This window comes from Struthio camelus, chromosome 2, assembly GCF_040807025.1.
Source record: "Struthio camelus isolate bStrCam1 chromosome 2, bStrCam1.hap1, whole genome shotgun sequence".
Lineage (NCBI taxonomy): Eukaryota > Metazoa > Chordata > Aves > Struthioniformes > Struthionidae > Struthio > Struthio camelus.
Window position 1 is genome coordinate 148,831,382 of NC_090943.1, and position 27,830 is coordinate 148,859,211.

The 27,830-nt window shown below is 42.2% G+C and overlaps 1 protein-coding gene across 2 annotated transcripts in view; it reads right to left on the reverse strand.

Moving 5' to 3' along the window:
- LOC104144853 (neural-cadherin-like) overlaps nucleotides 1–27,830 on the reverse strand; it is a 57,827-nt gene that overhangs the window by 11,218 nt on the left and 18,779 nt on the right. For both annotated transcript variants that reach the window (XM_068933007.1, XM_068933008.1), the window contains 22 exons: nucleotides 26,881–27,130; nucleotides 25,818–25,960; nucleotides 25,284–25,456; nucleotides 24,745–24,913; nucleotides 23,362–23,532; nucleotides 19,215–19,387; nucleotides 18,922–19,089; nucleotides 17,714–17,963; nucleotides 14,833–14,960; nucleotides 13,516–13,702; nucleotides 13,226–13,369; nucleotides 11,444–11,727; nucleotides 8,884–10,501; nucleotides 7,039–7,132; nucleotides 6,025–6,209; nucleotides 5,251–5,483; nucleotides 3,920–4,197; nucleotides 2,242–2,456; nucleotides 1,818–1,945; nucleotides 926–1,053; nucleotides 628–760; nucleotides 367–547 (listed from right to left, as the gene is read on the reverse strand). In XM_068933007.1, the coding sequence (XP_068789108.1) occupies nucleotides 367–547; nucleotides 628–760; nucleotides 926–1,053; nucleotides 1,818–1,945; nucleotides 2,242–2,456; nucleotides 3,920–4,197; nucleotides 5,251–5,483; nucleotides 6,025–6,209; nucleotides 7,039–7,132; nucleotides 8,884–10,501; nucleotides 11,444–11,727; nucleotides 13,226–13,369; nucleotides 13,516–13,702; nucleotides 14,833–14,960; nucleotides 17,714–17,963; nucleotides 18,922–19,089; nucleotides 19,215–19,387; nucleotides 23,362–23,532; nucleotides 24,745–24,913; nucleotides 25,284–25,456; nucleotides 25,818–25,960; nucleotides 26,881–27,130 (5,433 nt within the window). The remainder of the gene's footprint in view (nucleotides 1–366; nucleotides 548–627; nucleotides 761–925; nucleotides 1,054–1,817; nucleotides 1,946–2,241; nucleotides 2,457–3,919; nucleotides 4,198–5,250; nucleotides 5,484–6,024; nucleotides 6,210–7,038; nucleotides 7,133–8,883; nucleotides 10,502–11,443; nucleotides 11,728–13,225; nucleotides 13,370–13,515; nucleotides 13,703–14,832; nucleotides 14,961–17,713; nucleotides 17,964–18,921; nucleotides 19,090–19,214; nucleotides 19,388–23,361; nucleotides 23,533–24,744; nucleotides 24,914–25,283; nucleotides 25,457–25,817; nucleotides 25,961–26,880; nucleotides 27,131–27,830) is intronic.

Sequence of the window (27,830 nt, forward strand, 5' to 3'; positions counted from 1 at the left end):
AGTACCATGTTCATTAAACTTCTCTTTGTGATCCGTACAGCCAGAGCAAGAATATCAAAGCAAAATGTTTCATCGTTCATCACTGAGAAATAAGATGATGTAAAAGGAATACAAAACAACCCATCTGACCACTTGCCTCCCCCACAAAGTGAAACAGTCCTCATCAAGAGCCTCATCTCTGACATTATCTTTAGCCAACAAGAGTTAGAAAGATCTTTACATCCGTGGAGGTCTAAATCACATCCAGAGTGCAGCATGGTATTGTTAAGCTACTCAGTTCAAAGTCCTGGCAAGTTTACAGCAGTATGTTTTGATGCCTGTTCCCACAGACTCTCACCATTAATTTCCCCCCAGAACTTACAGTACCTTTGTCACATGCCGGTCCAGCATATCCTGGGGAACAGTCACAGTGAAAGAAATCCCAACCACCAACACACTTGCCATGGACACCACAGGAGGCCACCCCAGAGCTCTTACACATTTCATCTGTCAGGACACATCCAGGAGCGCTGTTCAAGGACTCTGCAGGGTGCTCTAAATCATAGACCTAGAATAGGCAAGAGAAGTACCACATCACGTGTCTGCAGTTAGCATCAGTAAAACCAAGACTGGTCTTAGCAGCCCTACCTTACTATCAACAATGACATTGCGTACGCAGCCAACAAAACCTCGGAAGTGCCTCTGAGAATTGTGGTGAGGAAAAGTCTTCTTAACTCCACCCAGCTGCAGGGGCTGGTGACCACTGAAGAGCCTACCCATTCTGAGAGGAAGAAAGGGAAAAAAAGAATTAGTGACATGTAAACACAAAGACTTGGCTTAATTTTTTTCCTCATCTCCCCTCCCCTTTTTTCCTAGCCCTTTTCAGGGCTTATGTTTCCAGTTCGTGGTGGTGTTGTTGGGTTTTTTTTTTGTTTTTTTTTTTTACCTCTGAGTTCCCACAATCTCTTCAGAGGCTTCACAGGTAGACAGATCCATTTGGGAGATCTTCTTATTGATACTGCCACTGTTTCTAACTGAGACGTTTATGCAGTGGTCAAGAATCAGCTTCACTTTCTAGAGAAAGACATTACTTCATTGCATCAGGAGACAGTGATACATTTTAATTACATATTTTATTTCAGTAAGCAGAAAGGGGGACAGTAACTAGAAATTAAAGGCTAGGGAAGCTTATTAAAATAATAAAGCACTACCATGCACTAATCTGGAAAGTTATTGCACGTGGCATATGACTAAGGAACCAGACAAAAAAAAAGACTTGTCTCTTTATCATGTGTAGGCCAAGTCACTGGCACAGTAAAGAGAAGACAGCATTTTCTTGGGAGTTTTCTGCAGGCTGCCATCCCAGATCCTGATGTACCCCCAACTTGGCTTATGCGGCAGAGGAAGAGGCAGCCTAGCTGCTGCCTTCACCAGCATTGTATCAGCAAGAAATTCCCCCTACACAAAAAGTGTATCTGTCTAAAGTGAGCCAGAGTTTCCTGCTCAGAGAAATAAAGGACATTTCACTCCATCAGTCCAGGAACAAATTTGCATTTAGCTCTGCGGGCTATCACAAGTCTGTGGTCTAACCACCAGACAAGATCATTAAACCCAAAAAAGCAGGGCTCGCTTCAAAGTTAGACCAGACTGGTCAAGGCCTTGTCCTGACTCATTGCCTTAGATTAAAGGGAAGTCTGAGTTGATAAACTGTAATCCGCATTGTTGCGGTGATGAAATGATTGAAGAAAGAGCTCTAAAGAAGTGAGAGAGGATTCCGAAGGGATAACTGAAGGTACATGAAATAGTGCTTCCACAGGATTGTCCCTATTTACACTTGCCTTTCCATCATTTATAATTTTTATATTATGCCAGTGGCGATCTGCAACGTTAACTTTTTGTGACAGCTGCAGGAAAAGGTCACCAGAGCTGTGGCTCACAGTCAGCGACGGGACACCACCGGAGAGCTCTGCAAAGAAAAGACTTATTAGGTAAGCATTAACCGTGTTCCCATACTAACCCAGTTGAACTCAATGTCAGTTAGATTTCAGTTTGAGAAGTTCTTTAGACAGAGCAAGAAACTTAATTAAAAAATGAAGCTTCTAGTACAGTGACAAGATACAAACCGGGAATCCTGGCAAATTGTTCTGTATTCTCCTCATTTTTTGAGAATAATTTTCCAAGCCTTTTTTAAAAAGTGTAAAGTGTAAGTAGAATCCCAACTCACATAAACACAAAGAACAAAATATTCCTTAAGTTTTTAACCTAAGGCAATGAAATCTTCCATCTCTCCAGGCTGCCCTCGTGCTACTGGTCCCTGGTACAACAGAAGGCCATCAGCCACTTCAGTGATAAACTCTAAGGAGATACGGCTCTCAAAGCAAGGCTTAAGAGGAGGGAACCAGGCATAACCATGGCCTCTGAAGCTACGTTTTGTCTGCTGGCAATCTGGTCCATGGAAATTTGCAGGACACTTGCATCTGTGGAAAAGAAAGAAAGAAAGAAAATTGCACCATCCAAGCAGAACTCACTAAGGGCTTTCCCACAGTAGAAATCCCCGCTCCAGCCACAGCAGCCCATGTTGTCTAGGCCCTAGCATGAGTTAAACAAGCATCAGCAAAGCACCTCTGTCACAAAATGTTCCCTATTGTTCTCTTAGTACAAACACAGTTTAGCTTTAGTCCTAAATCATACTATGTCTATGCAAGAATAATTTTGTGAATAAATAATCAAGCTTTTGTAATACAGAAAGCACATGAAAACCTCTCATCTTTTTGGCAAAAGAAGAAACCAGCTTTTCACTATGTCTAGTTACCAGTTTGGTTAAAAAGACTATATAATCTTGACAGGGAAACCAAAGGAAGGTTGCAAGAAGGCAAAAGAAAGCAGAAGAAGTTTATTTAGCCCACTCAGAAATAAGTGAGAAAAGGGGTCACAGTCACAGATCTTGATAACCTCACTCTTATTGCAAGCTACTGACTGATTTATTTCCTTTACACAAGGAAAAATAGGTGTTCAGGGTTAATTCATTGTTTGTTAACGCTCTAGTGATTCAGGTATGAACAAACAGCAATCAAAGCACGACAGTTAACAAAAACTGTAAGAGAGAAACCAAAGGAGCAACGGAAATGGGAAAGGGGACAGAGAGGGAGAACAGCTGGGCACCTATTCTTTTTCTGCTTCCCACAGTTTGCCAGTACCTAACGAGAGCAGAATGAGAGAAGCGGGTCAGGGGAAAAAAAGATTATCCATAAAAAATAGTGAAAAGAGAGCAAAAGTTCAAGAGTCTCAAAGTCGAGCAAGTGATACGTGGCAGAACATGGCCAAGCATTACAATATTTCCAGGCAGCAAAACTTCACTGGTTGGTTACATCTGAGCAGCAATTTGGGACTTGGTTAAACCTTTACCACGTCCAGGGCTTCTGCAGCTTCAGTGCGAGAAGGAACAACCCTTGCTCTCAGGAGCTGCTGGGTAGTTATTTCTGCCTTCCTATGTTGGGATGTTTGTTTTTAAGCAAACATGCTTAGGGCTTGCCTTCTAAAAGGGTGCCAGGCTCATTCTGAGCTACTACGGTCCCATCTTGTTTTCATCTTCATACTATTTTTGTCTATGAGATGCCCTTTTTGGAAGGGGGAAAAAAAAAAGAGGCAAGGAACACGAGTAAGAGGTTAGTGACACAGTTAAAATGTTTAATAATATTAATGTAGGCCGCACAGAACATGAACATTTTGCAGGGTGACTTTAAGGGAACTAGTGCAACCTGCAAATCTCCCAAGGCCCTCTTGGAGACTATGACGAACTTAAGTAGAGGTTTGTCGGCAAAACCCACTCAGATCACCACAGTGAGAAGACATGCAATGCCATCTCCTCACATTTCCCATCCTCCTCCTTATAGATGGCATTCGAAACGTTTTCCCTTACGCCTGACAAAGCTTTACCAACCTGTAGCCCAAGTCAGTATCCACACACGTGCCACCATTGAGACAAGGGTTTGTCCGGTACAAAGAGCAGGAGAGACGAGGGCTCTCCCGAGCTGCACAGCTGCACAGGGCGCTACTCAGCACTGTCACTGACACCAGTGAAACGCTTCCAGCTGTGGTTATTGCGGGCACATGACTCTGCTCATGCTTGCTGATGCAGCCGGTGCTATGAGTGCAGTTTGCAGTCACACATTCATCAATGCCAATCTGGGAGATATTTATATTCAAGATGTTTTCCAGCTGTGGAGAACAATTAGCTGTATTCATCTGACTTTTCCAGAGAGGAAGATCACAAATGACAAACGACAGGCATGGAAAGCCACAGTCTTTAATTTATCCTCAAAACTGGTTGCTGTACCACTTCCTTCCCACATCTGCCTCACTGTATCCAGCCAAAGGCAGTTCAGCCTGGTTATCTGTTAAGCCAAAGCCTTGCTATAAGTCAATTATAGTGTGAGTGAATATTTAGAAGACAAAAATATTGTGAAATTAATCATAAGTAGAGTGAATAAATTACAATTACTTTTAGTTTTGAGAGATTATCTATGTAGAATCTGGGTTGTGTTTTTAATTTGGACTTTTGTCTTAAAAATATTGGGAAGGAAAGGCAGGAATTGTGTAATGCAGAAATACCTTTTCTGGCAACAGTCAGTTATTACTGCAGGACTGATTCGGAACATTACTGTATTCCAGTCTATGTGTACCAATGGACGCATTTCAAACAGAACAAGTAGTTTCGCTACTAGCGGAACTTTTTTTTGCACAAGGGGCACGAACTTTACTAAATCTTCAATCCACATTTCCAACCTGTTTTTCCACTGCAAAATGGTTATTGTACTATTTTGCCTTCTTAAATCATAAAGCTGGAACTTCTGACTGAACACAGGTTTGAGTTTCACTTACAGAACATTTCTGTGTAGAAGAATATAAATTGAAACATTAAGACAGTATATGGAAAGGCAACAGCCAAATACATCCTTTAAACAGGTTTTTACAGTCAATAGAAAAAAAAAAAAAAAAAACCCATGTTCACATTCCTGAAAGTTAGCTCACTATGTCTGGGTGACTCTATATGTATTTACAGGCTGGCTTTTGAAACATTCATATTTGAAACTTTTGATCTAAGTGCTAAAGGAATGTTTGACTTTACTGAATAAAACTGTCCATTTTTCTCACATACAACCCCCTCATCAATCAGTCATTCTAAACGTGCGTGTTCATTAGGCAATGGATATTGTCCGAAAAGATACAATAACAAGATGGTGTGGTTTCATGTGAATTAAACACACTTACCCGAGCTCTGGATGCTGCTACATTGCCATTAAGTTTCTCTGCCTTATAATAGGGTGGACCATAAACTGCAAACCAAACATCAACCCCTCGGGTTTGACCTGGGCTATTTAATACACTGAAAATGTGAACATTTTCCAGTTGCCCTGATACAATTTCTGAAAGCAGCTTCTTCATCTGGTAGTATTTACTCTCTTTCTCAAGGGACTGGGATATGAACTCCTCTGGAGTGATATCTGTAATAGAATTTTAAATCCTGACAAACACATATGTTGGAGGCTACAACTGCTGTAGCAAAAAAAGATTTTTTTTTTTCATTCTTTTAAATCAGAACCATATTTTACTCTTCCACAAAAGACTGAAGCAATTTCATGAATTTCAGGCAGGTTGTTCAAATAAAGTTTTTTTAAAAAATATTTTAATATTAATAATTATTATCAAATATTGAATCATTAATATTTTAATATTAATTTAAAAATATTTTAAATATATATATTTTTAATATAACTACTGTTTTGTTTTGTAGTTCGTGCGGAAATCTCCTGTCTGTGACTTTTGCACTGAACTAGCATTTCCTGCCGTCTTTTTCCTCCCTGGATGTGCCTCCACAGACAGCATCAGAGGACCATGCAAAGATGCATTTTCAAACCATCATCTAGAAAGCTATTAGTTCTTCCACAAGTTTAGCAGCTTTAGAATTCTAAGTAACACAGCGCTAATGCTAAAGAGGTAGGTTCCAGCAGTCCAATCCTAAATGTACTTCTTCACGTTGCTTACCTTTTATTCGAATAGATCCAGCATTATAAAGGGCATCATCTTTGACTTCCTTCACTGTAACCTTCACGGTTGAGACCACATCTGGCCAGACACCATCAATGACTCTAACTCTTACATTGTATGTTCCTGGTGGGGTTCCTTCTTTAATAGTCAGCAATCCTGACTTATCATTAAGAATAAAGTACCTGTAATAGGAGTTAAGGCAAGGAAAAGGCTGTGAGAAGTTAAAGATCTAAGACGTAACAATTATCATTGATGTTCTTCTGATCCACTTCACTTTGTGAAAGCTGTCAGAGACAGCAGATGTGTTCCCTCACAAAGGGACAGGGCAGAATAAAACCCGGATACACTTATATTCTTTTGACACCTTTTTTCCACATTAGTATATAGAGAACGTTTCTACCTGCTCTAGTGCCACAGAAACTGGCTAGCAAGGCTCAGGCTACTATAGTCACATCCTTCCCTTGGAAAGGGTGCAAACTCTTAGTTTAGATACATTCACGGAGAGTAACTCACACCAGGCATAACCTACCTCTGTCAAAACCTCTGAATGGCACATGTACATCCCAGCCCCCTTCACAATCCAGCCAACACATGCCCAACACAAATAAGGTCTTAAAAACAGCGCCGACTGAGCAACACCAGCTCTCCAAGAGCTTGGAAGAGAGAGGACGGAAATTAGTAGGTTTTTTTTTTTTCCCCCCGTAGTGGCTCACTGATATGACCTATAGATATGAATGGAAACAGGGCATTTGAAGTGGTGTAACTGCAGATAAGGCACATCAAAAAACATTTTCTCACTGAGCAGCAGGGAATGGATGAGCCTAGCATATAGCAGCTTTTGTTGTGGTATCACGCTCAGGAGGGCTTTTGGAGAGCTGTGCACAAACTTCTAATCAACAAATGCTTTTGCACACTTGTCTTCAAAAAAAGATAATTTAAATATGTTCTACATTTTTGCAGGAGGGAAAGGTTCTTTTCGTTTCACCCAAATTCCATTTTCTTTCCAAATACCTTGACGTTTTTCCTTCAAATTGGTAGATTTTGTGATCCCAGTCATCATCATCAGGGGCACGAACCTGGCCCAGTACAGTCGTGGGTACGACACCTACAACAACGTAGCGTAGAAATGGCACAGTTAGAACTTTCCCGTTTATGCACACAGGGGCATGCACTCCAACGGACCAGCCGTTCAAGCCTTACGTTACCTTGGCTGCAGCGCGCAACCGACTTGTAGGGCAGTTTAGACAGGGATAGGAAAAGGACTGGGGTTTGGAAGGATAAACAACCAAAACATTGTCAGGGCTGCAAAGGGGAAAAGACAACAGCAGTCTGGAGGAAGCTACAGCAAGGTAGGAACGATGTCCAAAACACAGTAAGTAGGCTCATTCTCACCAGAAGGTGAGACTTCTGGGTGAGACAGGAAGCAATATGCATTCTGCTGTTTTTAAATCCTATCAGAAAAACTCACAAGTTTGTTTTGTTTTGCTTTACAAAGACCATTTATGAAGGAAAGACTCGCAGGTATCTGGATTCATACACCTACTGAGTAAAGAATGGAAGATACAACAAAAGAGGAAAAAACGGGGGATTTCACCTTGTGAAAGCAAACGGCACAAACCCTGCCATGTGAGGGGTTGCCCTCAAAAGGGAGGGAAACCTGTAGCCTGTTGTGCAACTCTAACAACATTCATTTGGTATTTTATGGGAGACTGTATAAAGGATGCTCTGATGTTTGACTCCTGCAAGATACGAACGCACCAGTCAATGCAGTAGTAGCCTTTTGATCCCGTCCTCACTTTCATATTAAAAAAAAAAAAAATCCAAAGATCTGAGGACTTGAACAGTCCCTCCCAGAAATAAACAGTACAGATGAATTTAAAGAGGCAACTGTAATAGAATTCAGGTATAATGAAAAGATCTGATATTCCGCTTTTCTAGGCTATAAGCAGAGATTCTCAGTACTTGCCACAGTTTCTCTGCAAAAAGCAACCAGACCTTTGTTTTTTTACAATAAGCTGAACTTGAGAGCGAGTAGCCAACTGACAGAACAACATTTCAATACAAATAAATGGCCCGCAGCATCTATACAGAAATATTTTCTAGTGTCTCCATAATAGATGAATCTATTTAATGTGCTATGGAACCAGAGGATATACACCAGAGTTGAAGGAGGGAAGGAATGACCTAAGCCCACATGGATGCAAGCCTCCAAAAACGTTTTACCTGTGTCACTGAATTTGCTTTTGGACTCGTAATGTGGGAACACTGGATCACAAGAGAATTGCAAGCTAACCTCCAAGGCAGGGAGAGAAAGGTGGCCTCTCTCCCACTGCCTGCAGCCAGGATTCATAGAAAATTCCCCCGTAACAGCAGTTGTCAGCTGAAGCCTTATATGAATGTCTCAGGCAATTCAAACATGAGCTCAGGTTAATATTGAACTGACTATTTAGTATTCAATAAAACTGAATTTAGCCTGGAGGGGAAAAAGGTTCTCTGAGTAGTCAAACTCATTGCTTCTCAGCAACACTACAAACTTCATTAGTTTTTTTTTCCCCCTGCAATGTCAATGCTGCTGGAAAACTGTACCTGAAAACAAGCACCATTACTCAAGCCTGACAGAAACATGCATAGAATAGGAGCCAACTATCCTCTTCCTTCAAGCCTGTCTCAGTTTCTTCCACAAACCAAATAGTCCAGTCCTGCGCCCCGCAACACGTTACTCCATGTGAGCTCTAAGCGCACTTCGGTGACATTTCTAAGATGTTAGCTTATAAGGAACAAGACAGAGTCCTTTCCTGAATCTTATAGCTGCTCCTTTGGCTTTACCGTAATACTTTGAAACAGAGAGTGATTTACCATCATAGCTGTAAATAAGACATTCCATGTAGCCAGGAGAATGTGGGTGGTCATTTTGGTCCCCGATATTCACAGTTAACGTGCTGGTTGAGCTCATGGGCGGCATCCCACTGTCCGTGATCAGGATGGGCAGGTAGAATACCTTGTGCACTTCCCTGTCAAAGGTACGCAGTGCGGTGAGCAAGGCACTTCCGTTATGGAAATCCTGCAAGTTGAAGTTAGTCACGCTGTCGAAATCACTCAGTAAGTGAAAGGAGAAAGGTGCTCCATTAGCAGCAGTGTCTCGGTCCTTAGCGTAGAGCAAAGTAGAGCTCTCGTTCATTTGGACAACCTGTGGAGCAGCTGTGTTTTCCCAGACCACTGGATTATAATGAGCCTCAAATTCTGGCCCATTGTCGTTTACGTCCTGCAGAGTCACTAAAACAGTGGCACTGCCAGTCAGAGGGGGCTGCCCCATATCAGTGGCAATAACAACAAGGTGGTACTGTGTCACTGTCTCATGATCCAGCTGTCCCGCAACTACCACCCAGCCATCGCTAGCCACAGAGAACTGGCCGCCTGGGTCAGATTTGCTTAGCAGATGGAAAGAAAACCTTCCATTCAGGCCAGAATCCAAGTCAACAGCAGAAACCTGAACAACTTTGGTGCCAACTGGGACATCTTCCCCCAGTGCAGCCACCTCATAGAACTGGGGGTAGAAAACAGGAGCATGATCATTGGAGTCTTCCACATAGACCACACAGTGAGCAATGCTGAAGAAATCCATGTCTTCTGCTTTCACAGTCAAATTGAACACCCTCTCATGAGGCTTCTCGAAGTCAATCCGCTTTCGCAGCCGGATAAGCCCACAGTTGTTCACTTTATCTGTCTCTATGGAGAACTTGCGGTCATTGTCCCCATCAAGGATGCTGAATGTAACCATGGCATTTTCTCCTTCATCTTCATCCACAGCAGATACTACGGCAACCTCAGTGTTAATACTTGCATTCTCAGAGACAAATGCCGTGTACATCCTTTGCAGGAAGACTGGAGCATGGTCATTTACATCAGATACCAAAATAGTGGCCGTGCCTGTCCCAGTGAGACCTCCTCCATCTCTGGCCTCAACTACTACTAGGTACTTGTCTTCCTTCTCCCTGTCTAGAGACCCAAGCATGGTATAGATGGTGCCGCTAACCGAGTTAATTGAGAACAAATTCAGATTAATTTCATTTTGGACATTTTGAACGATTCTGTATGTTAGGATAGCGTTTGTACTAGCCTTTGGGTCATCGAGGTCCACTGCTGTCATGTCCATGACAGAGGTATCTGCTGGAGAATCCTCAGGGACATGGCCCATGAAACAATCATCTGACACACAGAGGAAAAGGGGTGGGTTGTCATTCGCATCCCTCACTTCTATGATCACATCTGCAAAGCCAGTCAGTCCTTCTCCACTCTCATCGGTTGCAAGAACAAGAAAGCGCCACGTTGATCGCTTTTCACGGTCTAGCCTTTTATTTGCAGTGATCTCGCCTGTGTTCTCATTGATGCTGAATTCACTATTGGCTCCGTGTCCATGCAAGGAGTAGTTAATGGCGTCTTGATCAGCCTCTTGGTCAGGGTCTGTTGCAGAAACCTAGGACAAACCACAGCCTGTAAGTCTATGTAAAAGAGAATGGGAAATCATTGTTCTTTTATTGATGGCAGTTGGTATTGTGCAGGTTAAATAAATAACATGCATTGTAACAACAAACATATATTGCTTTGAGACAGTCAGATCAAGTACTCTTTCAGTAAACGTTACGCACAGCCTAGGGAAATAAAAAGATCACGTTTAGACTAATGCGTTCTACTTCCCAGTATATTTTGGAAGGAGGAAATAACTGCAGTAACAACTAAGGGGAAATAAGAATAGATCCGTTGAGCAAATATTGCCTATGAAACTTTCTGGAGTTGGAAAGAAAAAGTAAATAGGGACTGTTTCTCTCAGAGTGGACAGCAGGGTGTGAAAATCCCTTACCCTCCAAATCTGGGTGACCATACCTCCAAGATGACTATTAGCACGGGCCAGAAATAACTCCCAGCTCCTGACCTGCATCCAGGGATTGTTTGGGAGAGCACTAGCTGGGCTAACCAAAACCATGCCAGGGACTGCTCCAGCAACAAAACAGTGAAGATGACTGAGTTCCAGAGTCAAGGAACATTCCCTGGAAACTTTTATTTGCTAGTATAAATGAAGCCAAAGGGTCTGTGAACCTAAACGCATGAGGTATGCTTGTGCCAACCATGATATGCATATGCAATCTCTCAAAATCTGCTAGTGCAACACCTCCCTTGCTTTGTAAAGACAAGCCAGCACACTTTGCAACGTTTCTGTTGGTCAAGGGAGCAAGTCTATCACCCACATTCAACCGTGCTCTCTTTATTCTCTACTTTACAGAAGTTGCTAGCTGAATCCTACAGACCAGAAAAGCCAGGGCTCACCCACTCTGAGACTATCTGAATTCACGTGCTTCTTGAACGGGGTTGAGCTGAACAAAAAGCCAAGTTCTCCCTTGCCTTATGCAAACTGATTTACCTTTACAACAAGTACAGGCAGATCTGTAAGCTCCTCCAAGACACTGCCCTGGTATTCATTCTGAGTGAAGACTGGCGCCTCATCGTTCTTATTCACGACATTGATGATGATGAGAGTGTGGTTCTCCCATTTTCCATCAGAAGCTACAAGCCGGAGCTCGTAACGTCGTTCTTGTTCGTAATCCAAACATTGAGCGATGAAGACAGTGCCAACCTCAGGTTCCACATCGAAAACTCCTTTCACATTTCCTGATGTGATCTGATACCTTACCTTGGCATTTGCACCTACAAGAGAAAGTAAAATGATCACTGCTTGTACGCTTCCTGGATGCTCAATACAGCTATACATAGTGGAGAGGCATCTCAAAGAAGTAGGAGATAAAACAAACACACCCATGAACACAGTGATCCAGGTATGTAATTGTGAAGGATCTGCGTATGGCAAATTGGGGTTGGGTCTGTATTTATATCCACAAATACAATTTGCAGCCATGGTCAAGCACCTCTTTATTGATAATGAAGGAATTTTTTACCTCTAATTTAACATTTATTCAAGCTAATATTAATAAAAAGTAACGTACTGTTAAAGTATTAGAAGCTATTTTTGCTTAAGGCTTCCTAAACTTCCCATTTCAAACGCCAATATCTTGAACTCTTTTTTTTTTTAACCACTGGATGGTGCTAATAGATAAAAAAAAGCCTTCTATTTTGAGAAAGAATTCATTTCACTGCAGAGCCTTCTATTTGTTCAATCTGAACAGTAGCTGTTCGGTTGCTGCAACGCGTTTAGGAATAAAATGGAAAATCGTTTTGTACTTCATGTTACTTATTTGAAAAGAAAGAAATCCACAAACATGACACGATGCATTCAAGTTGTTTTGATTTCCGGAAAAATTTACTCCACCCTACATCACAGGACAGAAAAGCCATTTCCCAAATTAACTAGATAAAACTACTATTTAATTAATAGAAAGCACTGCCACTGTTCTAAGTCGTCATCTGTGCAGACCCATAACGGGAATCACATTCGTACTGTGACTGAACTGTATATTGCAATTCCTATATTTTCCTAAGTGTAACGTACACTTGTATTGTGATTTCAGTATATTGCTGTATCTCTCTGCTAAACCAAAAATCCCAGGTAATATCAAATATCTTCAAATAAGTAAATTTTTATGTTAAATATTGCATCCTCCATGTGCGGAATATCTAAAAGAATACAGAGAGCATTGGACTCTGACACCCCAGAGAGACAATCTGACTCTCCCTTTTTTCCTTCTTTACTCCTGCCTTCTCCCTGCCTTCATGTCTGGCTATGTCATCCTACGTTTTCCACTGCTTGTCAGATCCTTCCACAGATCCAAATCATTAACTTACCAAAAAGCACACAGGTTAGGTTTTCTTGGAGTGGTGAAAGGGGCTCACAGAGAGATCAGGCAAGCACTGGAGCTGGCACAGGGTAAGCATGTGGTCAGGAGCGGGTTTGGGTCTTGGCTCTTGTGAAGTTAACAAAAAGGTTGTAACTCCAGGTGATTTCATTCTACCCCAAAGATACTGCCACGCTGTGCTAACCCTCATACAGAAAACCTGAGCTTCTTAATAAAAGAAAATGCTCTCACGTGTCCAGAACTTCTTTCTTCTCTTCCGCAAATGCTTGAAATATGCCCAACCATCTCCTGAATGCAAATCTATTTGCCCGAGAAGGAAGCAACCCTATACACAACGCACAGTCATACCAACAAGACTAAAAAAAGAAAGATATGCACAGCGCAGGTCCACTCACCCTCATCTTCATCATTTGCTGTTGCTGTCATAACAGGACTTCCAACATCCCTGTCTTCATCTATGCTGATCTCGTACACCGACTGCGGAAACGCTGGAGCATTGTCATTCACATCACTGACAAAAATCCTTACATAGGCGGTGTCTAAAAAGGAGATGCAAGAGGAACATGCAGACTATGGAACACCTTTCTTTATTCCAGATATCTCTCACACATCCCAACTCCAGAAAAGTTAAGCAACCTAATATCTGATATATTTTATCCAATATATAATTCCTAACTAGTCTTACCTGTGTTGGGTTGCCCATGAACACCAGGTCTAGCAGATTCTGAAGAGTCCTGAGACTGAACTTCAATCAAGTAAGAAGCTCTTTTCTCTCTGTCAAAAGATGCATGGGTAGAAATAATTCCGGTCTTGGGCTCCATAATGAAGAACTGGTAGTCCTCACTTGCATCTTTCAATATTAAATAGCGAACCTAGAGAGAAAATAGTTAGGGGAGGTTGCATTTTCCATTTTCACTTGTACATCCAAGTGCTGGGCCTGCTCTTCCCCCCTGCCCAACACACACTTCCCCAGAAGCTTCCTGAGGCTCTCTGCTAAGTAGCAACACTTTGAGGAAAGGAAGTTCATTTAGACAGAATTTTTTGAAGCGTGCCCGCTTTGAAGAAAAAGATCAGAGCTCTCTAACAGAAAAACAGCTGTACCAATCAGACAAAGGCCATCAAGCCCAGTATCCTCATCTCCAGCAGTGACTAGAGATAGTGTAAATAGAATGTGAATAACAGAAAGACAGAGAAAGTACAGAATGACACCTTCCCTGATACCTGCCTAGCTTCTAGCAACCCATCACGCCATCACGCTCCTGATACCAAAAACTGGGGCTGAGAGTCTGGATCCAGTTCAAAAGTTTTTACAAAAACAGCCACGAACAAATGAAAACCTTCACTGATGAAAGCTGTCCACATTTTCCACTTCAACAAAGGTTCGGCTTCTTCCTTTGAAGAAACTATTTCTACCCCCATCCCCATGTCATGCAGAAAGCATGGCCAGGCACAGTTACACTACATCGGTTGCTCTTCAGAAGCTGCAAAACAACAGTTACAAAACAATAAATCTCTACTAGCCAGAGTTCTCTCACAGAAGAGTTGACAGGATTTTTCAAAAAGGCTCAGGAAAATGTGCGGAAATGTGCAGCTCCCATCATAACACTACTTTTTCCTAGGGTCAGGTTACTATGACAAGGATGGTCAAATATTAAATAATGAGCTAAAGAGGTAAGAGTTTGGAGACGTATCCTGCAGTCTCCTCCAGTTATCACGTCATGGGAGCAACCCACAGAATCAGGTAGCAGTGCTTTGTCACAGATGCTAGATCAGGATGAGTTGCTATGACACAGGATCCCAAGACTGCGAACAGCGCCTTCTCTGCCTACATCCCATATCATGCACTTCAACTCCAGGCATATGTCAGACAAACGCTCGACAACTGCTGTAGAAGTAAGTGTTTGGGGCTTACTACCCTATCGTCTGCTGGCTGTGCACTCTCAGCGATTATAACAGTAAAACTTGTCTGTTGAGAGGAAAAGAACTGGATACAAGGTCAAACCTCTCCATGTAGGCCAGAATCCAAGTCTGTAGCTAAAACATGAACCACAGGTGTGCCAACAGCAGCTCCTTCCGGCACAGACACCTCGTAGTTAGAAGACACGAAAAATGGAACGTTATCATTGACATCTGCAAAAGGAGATGATTGAGACTACAGTGAGAAAACGTTAGAAGATTTTTAGAAACGCATCTTAATATACTGTATTTTGTCACTGTCATAATTTTGCTTGGAGAAACAACTCAATTGCTCTTAGTAAGACGCGATCCTGCTTTGGGTCTTCCCATTTTCACGGCACCTAGCAGAAGACATTTTACAGACAGTGAGCAATTTCTGGCAGACAGCAGCCTAATTTCAGATAAGACACTAGCTAATAATTTGACCAGCAGTCTTATTATAAGCCCACAAACGGCAGGACCAGCAGGTCTTTCATCCAGTCTGTAAAGAGCTGGTTATCTACCGAAACCTACAGCAGAACCACTCACAGCAGTTAATTTCAGCATGTTATTAAGGACTGATTAACACACAATGGAAATTAAATTGAGAAGACTAGAGTAGATGAAAAACGTGTGTAAGACAGTGTTTCTTGGTCTTTGCAGGAGCTCTCCAGCGCACATAGTCAGTCCTATGCTGTAGGACCCAACAACTATTTAGGATATTGCTGCACGTTAGCCTCCCCCGGCCTAACTATCGGCTGATGTCTAAAGGAATAACACTGATATTCCTTCTCATCCTGCTCTAAGCAATGGGATCCTCTCTCCCACCAGGTGCATCAAGTGATCATGTCATGGCATGGTGAGACTGCTCGTCTCGTTTTTGTTGTTCTGACAGAAAACTTTTTGAGGAGAACGGGGCCAGCTGACCTAACATACTCTGTAGCTGTGTTATTACCAGCTCCAGCGCAAGAGAAGCCACAAGACTGCACAGAGACAGGCCTCGGAGAAAGAAAGGGCTGCCTCTGTAGTGGCAGTCTGCAGTCACACCAGACTAAGTGCAATGTGAAGCCACGCTCTATGTCAATGTGGTCTTGCTTAATGCTTTTCTTCCTTGCCTGACCCCTGTAGAAAACTAAACGGGAAAAAATATGTTATTTTGTAGGCCAGTTTCTGACACATTTCCTCCCTTAAACACTTTGTGTAGGAGCGGATGAGCACAAGGGACAGGCTGTGACAGCACTGATTTGCTCTGAAATCACATCCTCCTGGTCAACTCACAACAAATCAACCTGGAGCTGCTCTTTGTCTGGAAGGAGACTAGACTGCTAAGTGCTACGCATTCCCCTAAATCTTTTTGCATTTTTCACAATTTAACAGCCACTTTTTAAGAAAGTCATTTTCTTTTGTTGCTGGAGAATGCCAAAATAGAAGGGCTGTAATCACAGTTCCTCAGAACCATCTATCTTTATAAGAGAAGCAGACAAAATGCTTAATATCTCATTCTGTGAACCCTTAAGCACACATTTAATTTTACTACTACCAGGTGATTCCATTGATTTTGACACACAAATACTTGTAGTATCAAGGTCTTAAATTACTTTTTTTTTTTTTTTTTTTTAAAGTTGTCAGAGCAGGCTCCCTTACATCCCAATTTCCTTTCACTTTCATATGCATAACCTTCTTTCCTGACAGACTATTTCTGCAAGTTTTAGGAGAGAGAACATGTCTTGTTAGAGATAAGTTTTTACCAAATTCACTGAGCAAGACAATGGAAAATAAGACTCTCTATCTGCTCTTTGAAGTCTTCCTTTTGTGTGTACTCGTGTATAAATAAGGGACAATTCTACATAGTGAACCTTTCTGGTGGTTATTTCTCTCTTAGAAGTTTAACTTGCATTTTCCCCCACTAACGCATGCATGCTCGCATGTGCGTACACGTACCTTCTCCATATAGAATACTACGTTATCGAAAAAGGACTTTTGCTTGTGAGCAAAATGAAGTTGCTACTGAAATCTGGTACTACTAATTGCACTATGGAAAAAATATTTTGGGATGTGGTCATTTATGTATAATGAGGTTTAGACCCTAACTTTAGGCATGGCTACATCAGAAGACACATCAGAAGACTTTTTGCACCAGCAGATTGTGGAAGACAGGACAAAGCTGTAATGAAGTAAAGCAGACACATTAGATTCCCATTCAAATCACTGTTTTAGCTCTCTCATTTCTATGGTGGTGACAGAGACAAATGTTTTTACTGAAGAACTCGCTTATTCATATTTGGATCCTAAATGACTACATATCATAAGTTACTTGCCAGTGCTTCAAAAAGTGGGGATTAAAATCAGACTTACAGTTTTCAGTAGTTTTACAGGAGCGGAGCCTTACAAATAGACCTCACTGTAAGCACGGTTAGATCACATCTTTGAAAAATTCTACCTAGCGTAGGCACCTTGGCGTTTCCATTTCTACAGTTTTAACCTCAGCGTTAAATAGAAAATTCCTAATGCAACAAAAACGTCATACAGGTTGGTTTTGTGTTTGATATAATCTATCCGCACTGTTTGTCTTTCTACAACACAGAAAACTCCCAGTAATACAAGTCTCCTTTCTACAACATGAGGACATTTATTAGATTTCCCCTCCTATCAAAAGGAAAACTTTGCAATTACGTTTATAAAGACAGGCACTATAGTGTTGTGTAAACATTCACATAGCACATTTTTGCATTAGCACATTTCCACATTTTATAGTTGCACTTAGAAACTGCATCCAACAAACAGACTTTTTTATGACTGTACGGAACTTCCTTTCATAGGATTCAAACTGTCCAAAGAATTTCTAGGTGGCTAGGAATCTCATGCATGCTACATCATTTCATGGTCTTATAGTAAAAATATCAGAAATATTGTCCTGAATGAGCTGTTCTACCAACAATGGTACTTACCTGTTATATTGACACAGACAGTAGTAAAGGAAGCTAAAGGAGTCATTGCCACATTTTGTGCCCGGACTCTCAGAGTGAAAGACTTAGTTGTCTCAAAGTCAAGCGGTTCAGAGACTAGAAGAGAAGCAGATCCATCAGCTCTGTTTGGCTTCAGATAGAAACGAACTGGCATGTTAGTCTCTGGAACTTGGCCCTCCTCCAGATTATATGTAACCCTGGGATCGCCAAGAGGAGATGTGGCTTTGATAGTCTGAAGAGAAAAAGAGTCATCATGTATGTTCATGAAGTGTTGAGCTGCAAGTACTAAATGCTCAATTTGATGGCAAGAACTGCGCAGGCATGACAAGGACAACAGACAAAAGAGAAAGTTGACTTTCACTCTGCAGAGCTGAGTTTAATTTCACAATATTTAGGTCTGCTGCAGCTCTTTAATCAACAGTAAATTCAACTGCCTGTAAATGTGCCAAACAATAACTGTGTGTTACTGGCTAAAGACATTACTCTTCTCTCTGCCTTCCACAGCAAAGGTAATCCAAAAGGAGACTGTTTCTCCACGGAGTTGGACGTTTAACCAGGCAAGATGCAAACAATTTGGTTTTGTTTGTAAGTTCTTGGATATCAAGTGCAGGAGGAGGAAGGCAGGCGTTATCTGGCAATTTGCAGAAGAGAGACCATCCTTAAAGACTAAGCCTGTACAGATTAAAGAGACGGGTGTGGAACAGAAGAGCTCCTAACGCAAACTACTGCTAAAATGGAGCAGATAAACTGCAACAGTACTTAAAGAGCACATGAGAAAAGCTGTAGGAAGGATTCAGGCAGGCAGCATAGTTCAGGCAGGATGCGGGAGCAGACAGCTTAGCCCTTGGTGAAAACACTCAAGGCTTTCTCGCACAGGCAGAGCATGGATCTTACGTTTTATTCAAAGAGGCTGCCTGTGGGAGGATACCCTGCAGGCCACTAGTTTAAGGGGTCACCGAGAGAAACGCTGCCAGGTAAAGCGCTGGCGTATTCTGCAACAGATATTCCTAACAAACCAGTCTAACACTAACGGAGTACACAGTTACGGAGGCTGACAAGGAAACAGCGCAACACAACACGTTTGCAGAATGGGCATGCATATATGCTATCGAGGATACAGACAGAGCACAAGAGAGAAAGATGATGAAGCGGAAAGGAGAGGGAAGGACGCAATCATACTTTTAACATACCACTATCTTGGTGTCACGAATGGTGTTTTCGGGAATCGTTACCCAGTATCTGTTCTGCTCCCAGCGGGGTGGCTGGCTGAGTGCGTTAGTGATAGTTACGGTCAGCTCCACAGTGCTGCTTCTGTTGCCTCCATCTGTTGCTACAATATAGCGACTAATGCGTGTTGCCTACAAAATGAAGATGATCAAGGACGGTTTCAAACCACTTTGTACGAATCAAGAGGTTGCAAGTAACACTGCGATAGATTTGAGGGGTTGAAGGCTGCTCTATTCCGAGCATACAGTCCCATTACCTGGGAGATCTGAGAGTTTACATACACCCAGCCCGTGTTGGGATTGATCTGGAAGTATTCCAGCTGGTGCTCTAACATTGAATATGTGATGGCAGCATTCACACCTTGGTCAGCATCATGAGCAGCAACACGAAGGAAACTTGTCCCCACTGGAGTGTCCTCACGGAGGAAATCTTTGAAAAGAAAAATGTATTGTCAGCAATCCTTGCTCTAATTTACCATGCTGCGTGTTACAGAAATACTCCTGCATATAACAATCAATAGACAAAAGAGGGATCTGCACAGGTCAAAGCCAAGCTTACTGCACAGAGCTGCTCTTTTGACATCTCTCACGTAGGGTTTCACTGACAATCTGGAAGAGGCTAAACACACCTGGGCTTCTCTGTACCAGTTCCTCACTGCACCAATCTACTCATTCAGAGTAGTTGGTTTCACACCAAAAACATATTTTACCACTGCTTTTCCAATCAGGATAACATGTAAAAACCTCAGAGTCCCCTTCACGTGAGATTAAATGTTTCTGTAATGAGGCAGGTTATAAAGTATTGTCACTAACAGAGTATCCTTTCTTCTTTGAGCTTCCCCTTCCCTTCCCCTACGTGCTAGGTTGTTAAGAAAGCTGTTAGTGAAGCAGGTTTATCGCTTCCCTGGTAAAGTTGTTGCTATAAAGCCTTGCTGACTTGACTTTATCTTTATGACTGTGCCTGTGGGGCAGAGCTCTAACTCACACAGCAATGCTAGCAGCCCCCTCCCCACCGCTGTTCCCATCCTCTCTCTTATGCACAGAAATGACTGCTACCTCAGAGAACATAACTTTGCCAAGAGAGATTATGCTGATTAGGAGATTGCTCAGTAATTGCTGTTTTTGCTTTTTTTGTGTGGACCATACATCACCACATCAGCCCCATGTCACAAAGTCCCTGCTAGCCCTCTGGCAAGACTGTTCCGATGACTCTTTATTCCCACAGCTCCGGCTGCCGCTGTCCCTCCCCAGCTCCCCACTGCCAGCACTTGCTCCCCTCTACAGCAGGACTGGCAAACCCCACATCCACCTGGCTTCCAGCTGCTTCAGATCACAGTCCAGGCTACTGGGTTAAACTGCTGATAAAAGCAGACTGGCTCCAAAAGGAATTATTAATGAACTGAACTAATCCTGAACTGGAATGTCAGAAACAGCAGCACCACTGGGAGGCAGTAGGTAATCATCAAGTATAAAGATTCAGGCTGTAGTAAAGATCCCCCAACAGACCAGCCACAGCCAGTGTTTGGGAGAAGCTGCCTAGGGCAAAGGTATAATCATCATTTTATATATGCCCCTTTCCTTGGGTCTCCCTCCCTGTTCCCAGCAATCTGTGGCTTAGTGTCCTCCTGAGACAGAGATCCTGTCTTTGAGTCAGTAGTCCTAGATGGAGCAAACCTTTTTTGAACCCACTTTTATAACTAGCATCTAAAAATCCGCTGGCAACAAGTTGCACAGTTGCAACACCCATTGCATGGAAGAGTCATTCCTTCTGTCTGCTCGACTCTTGGCAGCGACATCTACAACATTACGAGAAACGGTGAACAGTCATTTCCTAGTCCCCTCCTCAGCACTAGGCACAGCTGTAGATACAGCTATCACATCCCTGCCACCTCTCTCTTTTCCACACTGAACTCTTTGGCTTGTTCTGATCTGAGTTTGCTCCTCTTCTTGCACCCATCCTCAGCCATACGGTCCCACTTCCTTCTCCAAGCAGCCACTGGTGCTTGCTTGATCCTGTTCTGAGGGATTTCCATGTACTAAGAGGAAACCTCTGTCAGCTTAGTGTACTGAAATGGTCCAGACAACGGAAAGGCTGTAGCTGTTAGACAGGATTAGACAACTCAGTCAGCCTGTTCAACCACATCATACCTTTGATTTCCTTTCTATGCCTCTATTCTACTATATCATTTTTGAGATGGAACAAACAGAATTGCACACAGCACTTCCACAGTGACATGATCATGTTTTCTGTTTTGCTTTTCCCTCTTCTCAACATCTCCAGTCTCTGGCATAGGGGCAGTAAAATCTTAAAACCACCACAACTGCTTGCTCAAAGAACACGAATTGGAGTTTAACTAGCTTCCCTCCACCCCCAGGAGGTTTATTTGGCCTACAATTCATGTCCCTGTTATGTCAGTACAGCCAAAGCTGCCCTCAGAAAAGGTTTCCTGGCACTGAAACAGAATAATGAAAATGGAATTTATTGTTAGGAAACACTGCAAAATATCCTTCTCTTGTGTTTAAATTTATGCTTTTATAGTCAAATCCTGTGAAATCACACTGTAAGAAAACATAATTACTTGAAAGGGCCACACTGTCCCATCTGATGTACTTCTGCTTGCTGCTGGCCTAACTCTTAACAATTACTATACCGTCCCTACTGCTTACAGTTAAGCATTTGTTTAAAGTCTGCCTTCCACGCAGGTGACAGGATGCATGGCTTAAGCCAGGGATTTGACCAGCATCCTAGTGCAGAGCAATAAAGAACGAGGGGTTTCCAGGAAGAACAGGAACCAAGGACTGATGGCATTTGATCTTGTTATAGAGGAAACTATTCTGAATTCTGTGACGTGCAAACATTGATTACTTATGTATAGATGCTTGAAAAGTGTTATCCATAGAGTGACCTCATTATCTGCACTTCCCCTCATCCCAAAGGGCTGCCTTTGTTACAGGACCTTTGATGGTTCTCTCTGTTGAGGGAAAAAAGAAAAAAAAAAACTGTCCTTTCTTCAGACGTTCCAGAGTTGTCGCAATTACAAAATGCAACCTTACAACTTCACTGCTTTTGAAAAGAAAAAAAAAAGAAGAAGAAAAAAATCAGTGACAGTTCCATCTGAAGGACATGTTTGAAGGTACAGTAGAAAGGTTCATCTCTGCATATACGCTTCCTCTACCTCAAGGGCTTCTCTGCTCTGTCCCAAAACATTTCTCTCTCCAGTGCAATTATTCATTCATACTGCTGCTCAGTGCTGCTTCGGTCACACTTGCAGAATCCACCAGTAGGAATACAGAAATTGCTATACTCAACCAGCACATCCTAATTACTTACTAATTACATCTTAACACTCGAGTTAGTTTAAGATACTCTAAAAGGAACAGAACAATTTTCTTTCTGTCCTTGTGCATAACTAAAATATACATAAATATTTAGATTCTTTCCAAAGAGATCACTCCTCCTCCTTACTGAAACCCTGCCACAGGCTCACAGCCATACAAGCATCCAACCTCTTTTTTAATCCTACTAAACTGCTGGCCTATGTGATGCTAAAGATGACATACTTATGAACTATCTTTGCTTTAATAATGCATCGGGTCACTGCTTTATCCTACAAAACATTTCCACAGAACGAGCAAAACATCTCCACAATGGAGTTATCACATGCGTCAACCACCATTTATTGCCATCCTTGGTTAGGCAATGGTGTAAGGAAAGTCTGTCCTAGGCCAGCCACTAGGGAATATGCTTGTCATTTCTGGATGATATCAAATGCAGACAGTTCAAATGCACTGAAGTGCAGGATTCAACTGGAGAAACGGCAAGTAAGATTAAATCAAAGACTAACGAAAAGCACACTGCGGGGGTATGAGAAGGGAAGAGTACCAGCACAAAAGGGGTTGCTAGCTCAGCGGCACAGTTACAGGTGGGATCAGGGCTCACAGCCAATCACAGGCTACGAGCTAAAGATTTCAAGTTGTGTGACAAGAGATAAAGACCATTCTGGCCTATAAGATCAGAGGCTCTATATTAAAGACACACTGATGACAACTGCCTTCTAGTTGGGGTTGACGACTTCTCAGCTAGGATGTCGTGCTTTGTTTCGAGACGTTGAATAAAAAATTCCACGTGCAGCAAAACTGCACAGGGAAAAGCATCATATCTGCCTAATCCAGAGAACTGAAGACTGTCAACGTTTTAAGTGTACTGCAGTGGTTAACACACTGTTATAAAGAGGACAGCGATCAGCTCTTCACATTTCCACTGAGGATGGGGTAAGTAGTAACTGGGTTAGTTGACAGCAAATAAAAGTAAAGTTTGGTCACCTAAAAACCAATCATTGTCACCTGGAACTCCTAAACAGGTTCATGATACAGTACCGGGATAGGCAGTTAAAAACCACTCACATTGGTAGCGACTGTTTTCAAACTTGGGATCGTTGTCATTGACATCAGCAATAAAGATGGTGATCTGACACACACCAATCAGCGGTTCCTGGGCTTGGTCTGTAGCAGTAACAGAGAGCGTATACTCTCTCTGCTTCTCCCGGTCAAAACTCTGCGTGGTTGTGATGACTCCTGGGAACACAGACACCTGTTCTGCATGTCACTTAGCCTCAGGACTAAATTCACAGGCCGGGATACAGTAGTTCACCCACACAAGAGGAAGCTGTGATGGCACGCAGCACAGCTGTATAGCTTAATCCACATCAACCTGCAATGCATGTCTTAGACAAGAGCGATTACAACTCCCCTGTCTCCAATTCTCCTCTCACAGTCAGCAGCTCCTCCCAAGCCACAAACTGCCAGCGGTCAGCAGCCTTCTCCCCTGCTGCCCTAAATAAGGAGCTTCAGTCTAAGTACCTTGTTATTTCTCTCCTCATGGAGCACAGAAATACTTTATCCTCCTCCTTCCAGTCCAAGACAGCTCATTATTACTCCGGGGGAAAGTCACACCACAGAAGGCTTAAATGATACAATCAAAGTTGTCTTTGGAGGCTGGAGGCTGCCTCGCTGAAAAGACTACGCTGGGATTTAACCATGTCGCTCAGTTAATAAAGCATACAATTTCCTCCCAAAGGTCAGTTCTTCCTCCCAAATGACAAAGTCTCTCCTTCTCTCAGCTCTTCTTTTGGGCTGTGAAACTTTAAACTGGCCTTCCTGAGGCCACGTCAGTCCTGTTTCTACTATGCTAGAGCCCAGGATTCTGCTTCTCTGGCTTTGGCCCTTCTATTCTATTGCCGAGTCCTGCATGCTGACAGGCAAATATCCCACATGTTACTGTTTTGACTATAGAAACCTCATCAACTTTTATCATCCAACTCCTTCATCTAAAACGGATCAAGAATGTCTGTCACTGTCCTTTCCTGGTATGAATGTATTGCCTCTACGCACACTACACTGGACTTCCTATTTGTGTGTGAGATCAGAAAGAACTGTCAAGTCACTTTAACGGGAAGTACCAACTCAAGCTGTTAAACGTTTATTTTCTACTCTGTATTTTCACAGTTGCACTCAGTCCAATATGAAGGTAAGAGATTTAGAATAGCTTGCTACTTTCAGAAGGAGTTCTGTTTCCCTACCTAATTTGTAATTTAAATAAGTACCTTCTTAATTTAATCTATATGCAGGGTTATCCGCATACTCAAGATTCTTTCCGTATTTACTCTATAAGCTGTTACAGCTAATCCAGCAGTTATACTGTTGTTAAAGCATAAGCCCACAAGCACACACTCATACAACAATACAAAGGCACTTTCATTTTAACTCAGTAAGCTGAAAGCTACTAACCTGTGTCTGGATCAATGGTGAAGCCCAGGGAAGCTCCATCTCGATGCATGAGCCCATACTTCACCTCTCCGTTCAGGCCGAGGTCTGCATCACAGGCTTCTACCTGTAGCACGCGTGTGCCTGGAGGCTGATTCTCCAGAACCCAGGTACTGTCACTGTAGTAAGTGCACTAAAAAGACATCCAAAACCTAACGCTATTACACAGGACTACATGATTTAGCTACAGTGTCAACGTTTTTTCCAGCATATCTGAGAAGAACTCAGAAGAAAATCACTTCCAGTACTTAAACTCACTGAGAAATCAAGTTCTAAGGGAGAAAAAGAAAGCGGGAAAGAGAAGGAAGACTTTGCTCTTCAAGTATCAAGAAAGCTGACTGCACATTCCACTTACAGATTCACTCTACTTTGCAAACACAGTCCCTTATGTCCACTAGTTATCTCAAGTAATCAAGAAAGAGTCTGTAACCTCAAATTATGGACAGGAAGAGTATCTACCTAAGATCGGTCTATCTGTCTGTCTAAGATAAAAGATATCTTACCTCTCTGAAGATAGGCTTATTGTTATTAATATCATTAACTCCTACAATAACTTCAGCAAAACTGCTGAGAGGAGTGGGTCCTCCAGAGGCATTGTCATCTATTGCGGTAATATTCAGTATGTATTGTGGGCCTTTCAGATTAGGCAGTGGGTTTCTGCGGAGTTTAATGATACCTAGATTTGGGAGAATAAAGTGTTGTTTTATTTTACCACGTAAACAAACAAACAAAAGAAATCAAGAGAAGATTACGTTTCTCTGCTACTACACTACTGGTTGAGTAGGCATTTTGGTCGCAAAGCACAGGATTCAGTCATCTCAGACCACACAGTTCCTGGACCGGTGCCTCAAATTTTCATTGCTATTTGGAGAATGAAAATCTTATCAAAGAGCTAATTCACACTGATACGAAGCACCCCCATTTGCAGATTATCTGAACAGAGCGCTCTCTTTACTTAAGGTTTTTGACACAAAGGTGAAGCAGAGTCAAGACAGACTAGACAGTAAATAATAGTGTTTTTAAACCTTTTTTCTTACCTTTCTGACTATCCAATTCAAAGTTGCCCTCCTCATTACCTCCCATAATTAGGTATAACACCCCATCTCCATCAGGGTCCTTTGCTCTAACAGTAGCCACTAAGGTACTGGGACCAGCATCTTCCGAAAGGAAAGTTCTGTAACTGATGCACATATGGGAGCAATTACGGCACATTTACTATCAGAATAACCATTACTGTGTTAACAATCCACCACTGATTACAAGTTTATTATGAATGCAAATTTTTTTAAGCTGTGGGCATGCAAGATCTTCAACTAGTTTAAGACAAAAGACTTTGAATACCCATGTTCCGTGTAAGGTATGTATGTTAGGATTGTAATCCTGCAATGGGATACATATGATTTCCAAGGATCTTTTAGAAGGTATCAGTATGCACTATACCACACTGCATTGCAAACCACGATCACTTATCTCCTCTCCTAAGGATGAGGAAAAGGACTAGTATCCGCCACGCAGTATTTCTGATGTCCCTACATATTAACAGAAAGCATCAGATGCTGGAGAGATGAATGTAAAACAGTATTTCATATTGCACTTTGAAAATGGATGTACTTTAAACTTACGCAAAAAAAATAGTAATTATAATCATTCGCAAAAGAAAATAAGACATTTTAACCAAGCGCGGCCTCATGAAGTTAGCTTATCATACAATCTGCTGACGATAAAAATTAGTTTTCATGTATGCTAACTACCACCTCCATCTGTTTTATATTATACATAGGCAATCACTTTCAGACCTAGCAGTCAACACAGTCCACATCATTCCCCACAGAGTTCAATATTTTATTCATTCTATCACCTCTATAGAAAACAGCTGATCTAACAAGTCAGTATGCTAGCATCACAACTTGTGTAGTCCTTTTTCGATACAATCTAGGAGCGAGAGACTTCTAAAAGCCTTTCCTCATACAAGCTGCTCCTTGATTTTGCTGGTACTTACAGTTGCACAAAAAACAAGGTGACCGTTAAGACGAGTGCTATTAAGATTATACATATTAACAGTAGCTCTAGAAAACAGTGCAAGTGTTAAACCTAGCTTACATGGACTGGGAGAACACAGGAGCCTCGTCATTCACGTTGGCCATTCGAATTCGCACAGACGCTGTTCCTGTCCGAGGGGGAAGTCCTTTATCGACAGCTATCACCACAAACTCATACATGTGGTTCGCTCGCTCAAAGTTCAGCCTCTGGTTAGAATTGATGACCCCATGACGTGTGATGGAAAAATCAGCGCTCTGAATGAAGTAAGTGATCTCCGCGTTGGAACCAGAGTCACAGTCTGTTGCAAGAACTATTAGAAAACACATTTAACGGAACAGTCATGCTGCAAAAGCGGTTTGGTTACATTATTTTCCATCTAAGAAACTGGAGATACTCTTCCGAGAATAGGCGTCATGCAAATCTATCCTATGCATAAAAGCGTTACTTTTGCAGCAAGAGTTTGGGAATCCAGCAGGAGACTGGGAGGAAAACCAAAAACAAAACAACTCCCCCCGCCCCCAGCCCAGCTTGACTGGTCATAGCAAAGTGAGTCTGCAAGAGAGCAGCGATCCCAATACCATGCAACACGCTCTGCACAAACAGCAGCCGACGCTGATAATTACCCCACAATCAATGTGCACGTTGTTAGAACATTATCAGTCATAGACTGTGTCCTTGCTCTCTCTGGGGATGCCGTTCAAATTTAATTAGCTCCCAGCTAGGTTAAAACTAAAGTACTTTTTAATTACCTGGCACTTCAAGGTACAAAGAGTAATTAAACATCCTTCCCCAGCAAGTGTTTATTCAGCGCACTCAGATTCTCCCATCTGTTCAGAAGCAGCAAATCAGCAGAACAAAGAGCTAGAGCTTACACGCTGTATGGAAAGCCATTTTAGGAGCAGGAGCTCACCTCTTTAATTATCCTGCCACTTCTCTAGTCAAACAAAGAGAATTCACCTCATACCAGCACTGATTTTTAAGCAAACTCCTTATTCTACCTGGAGGATCCA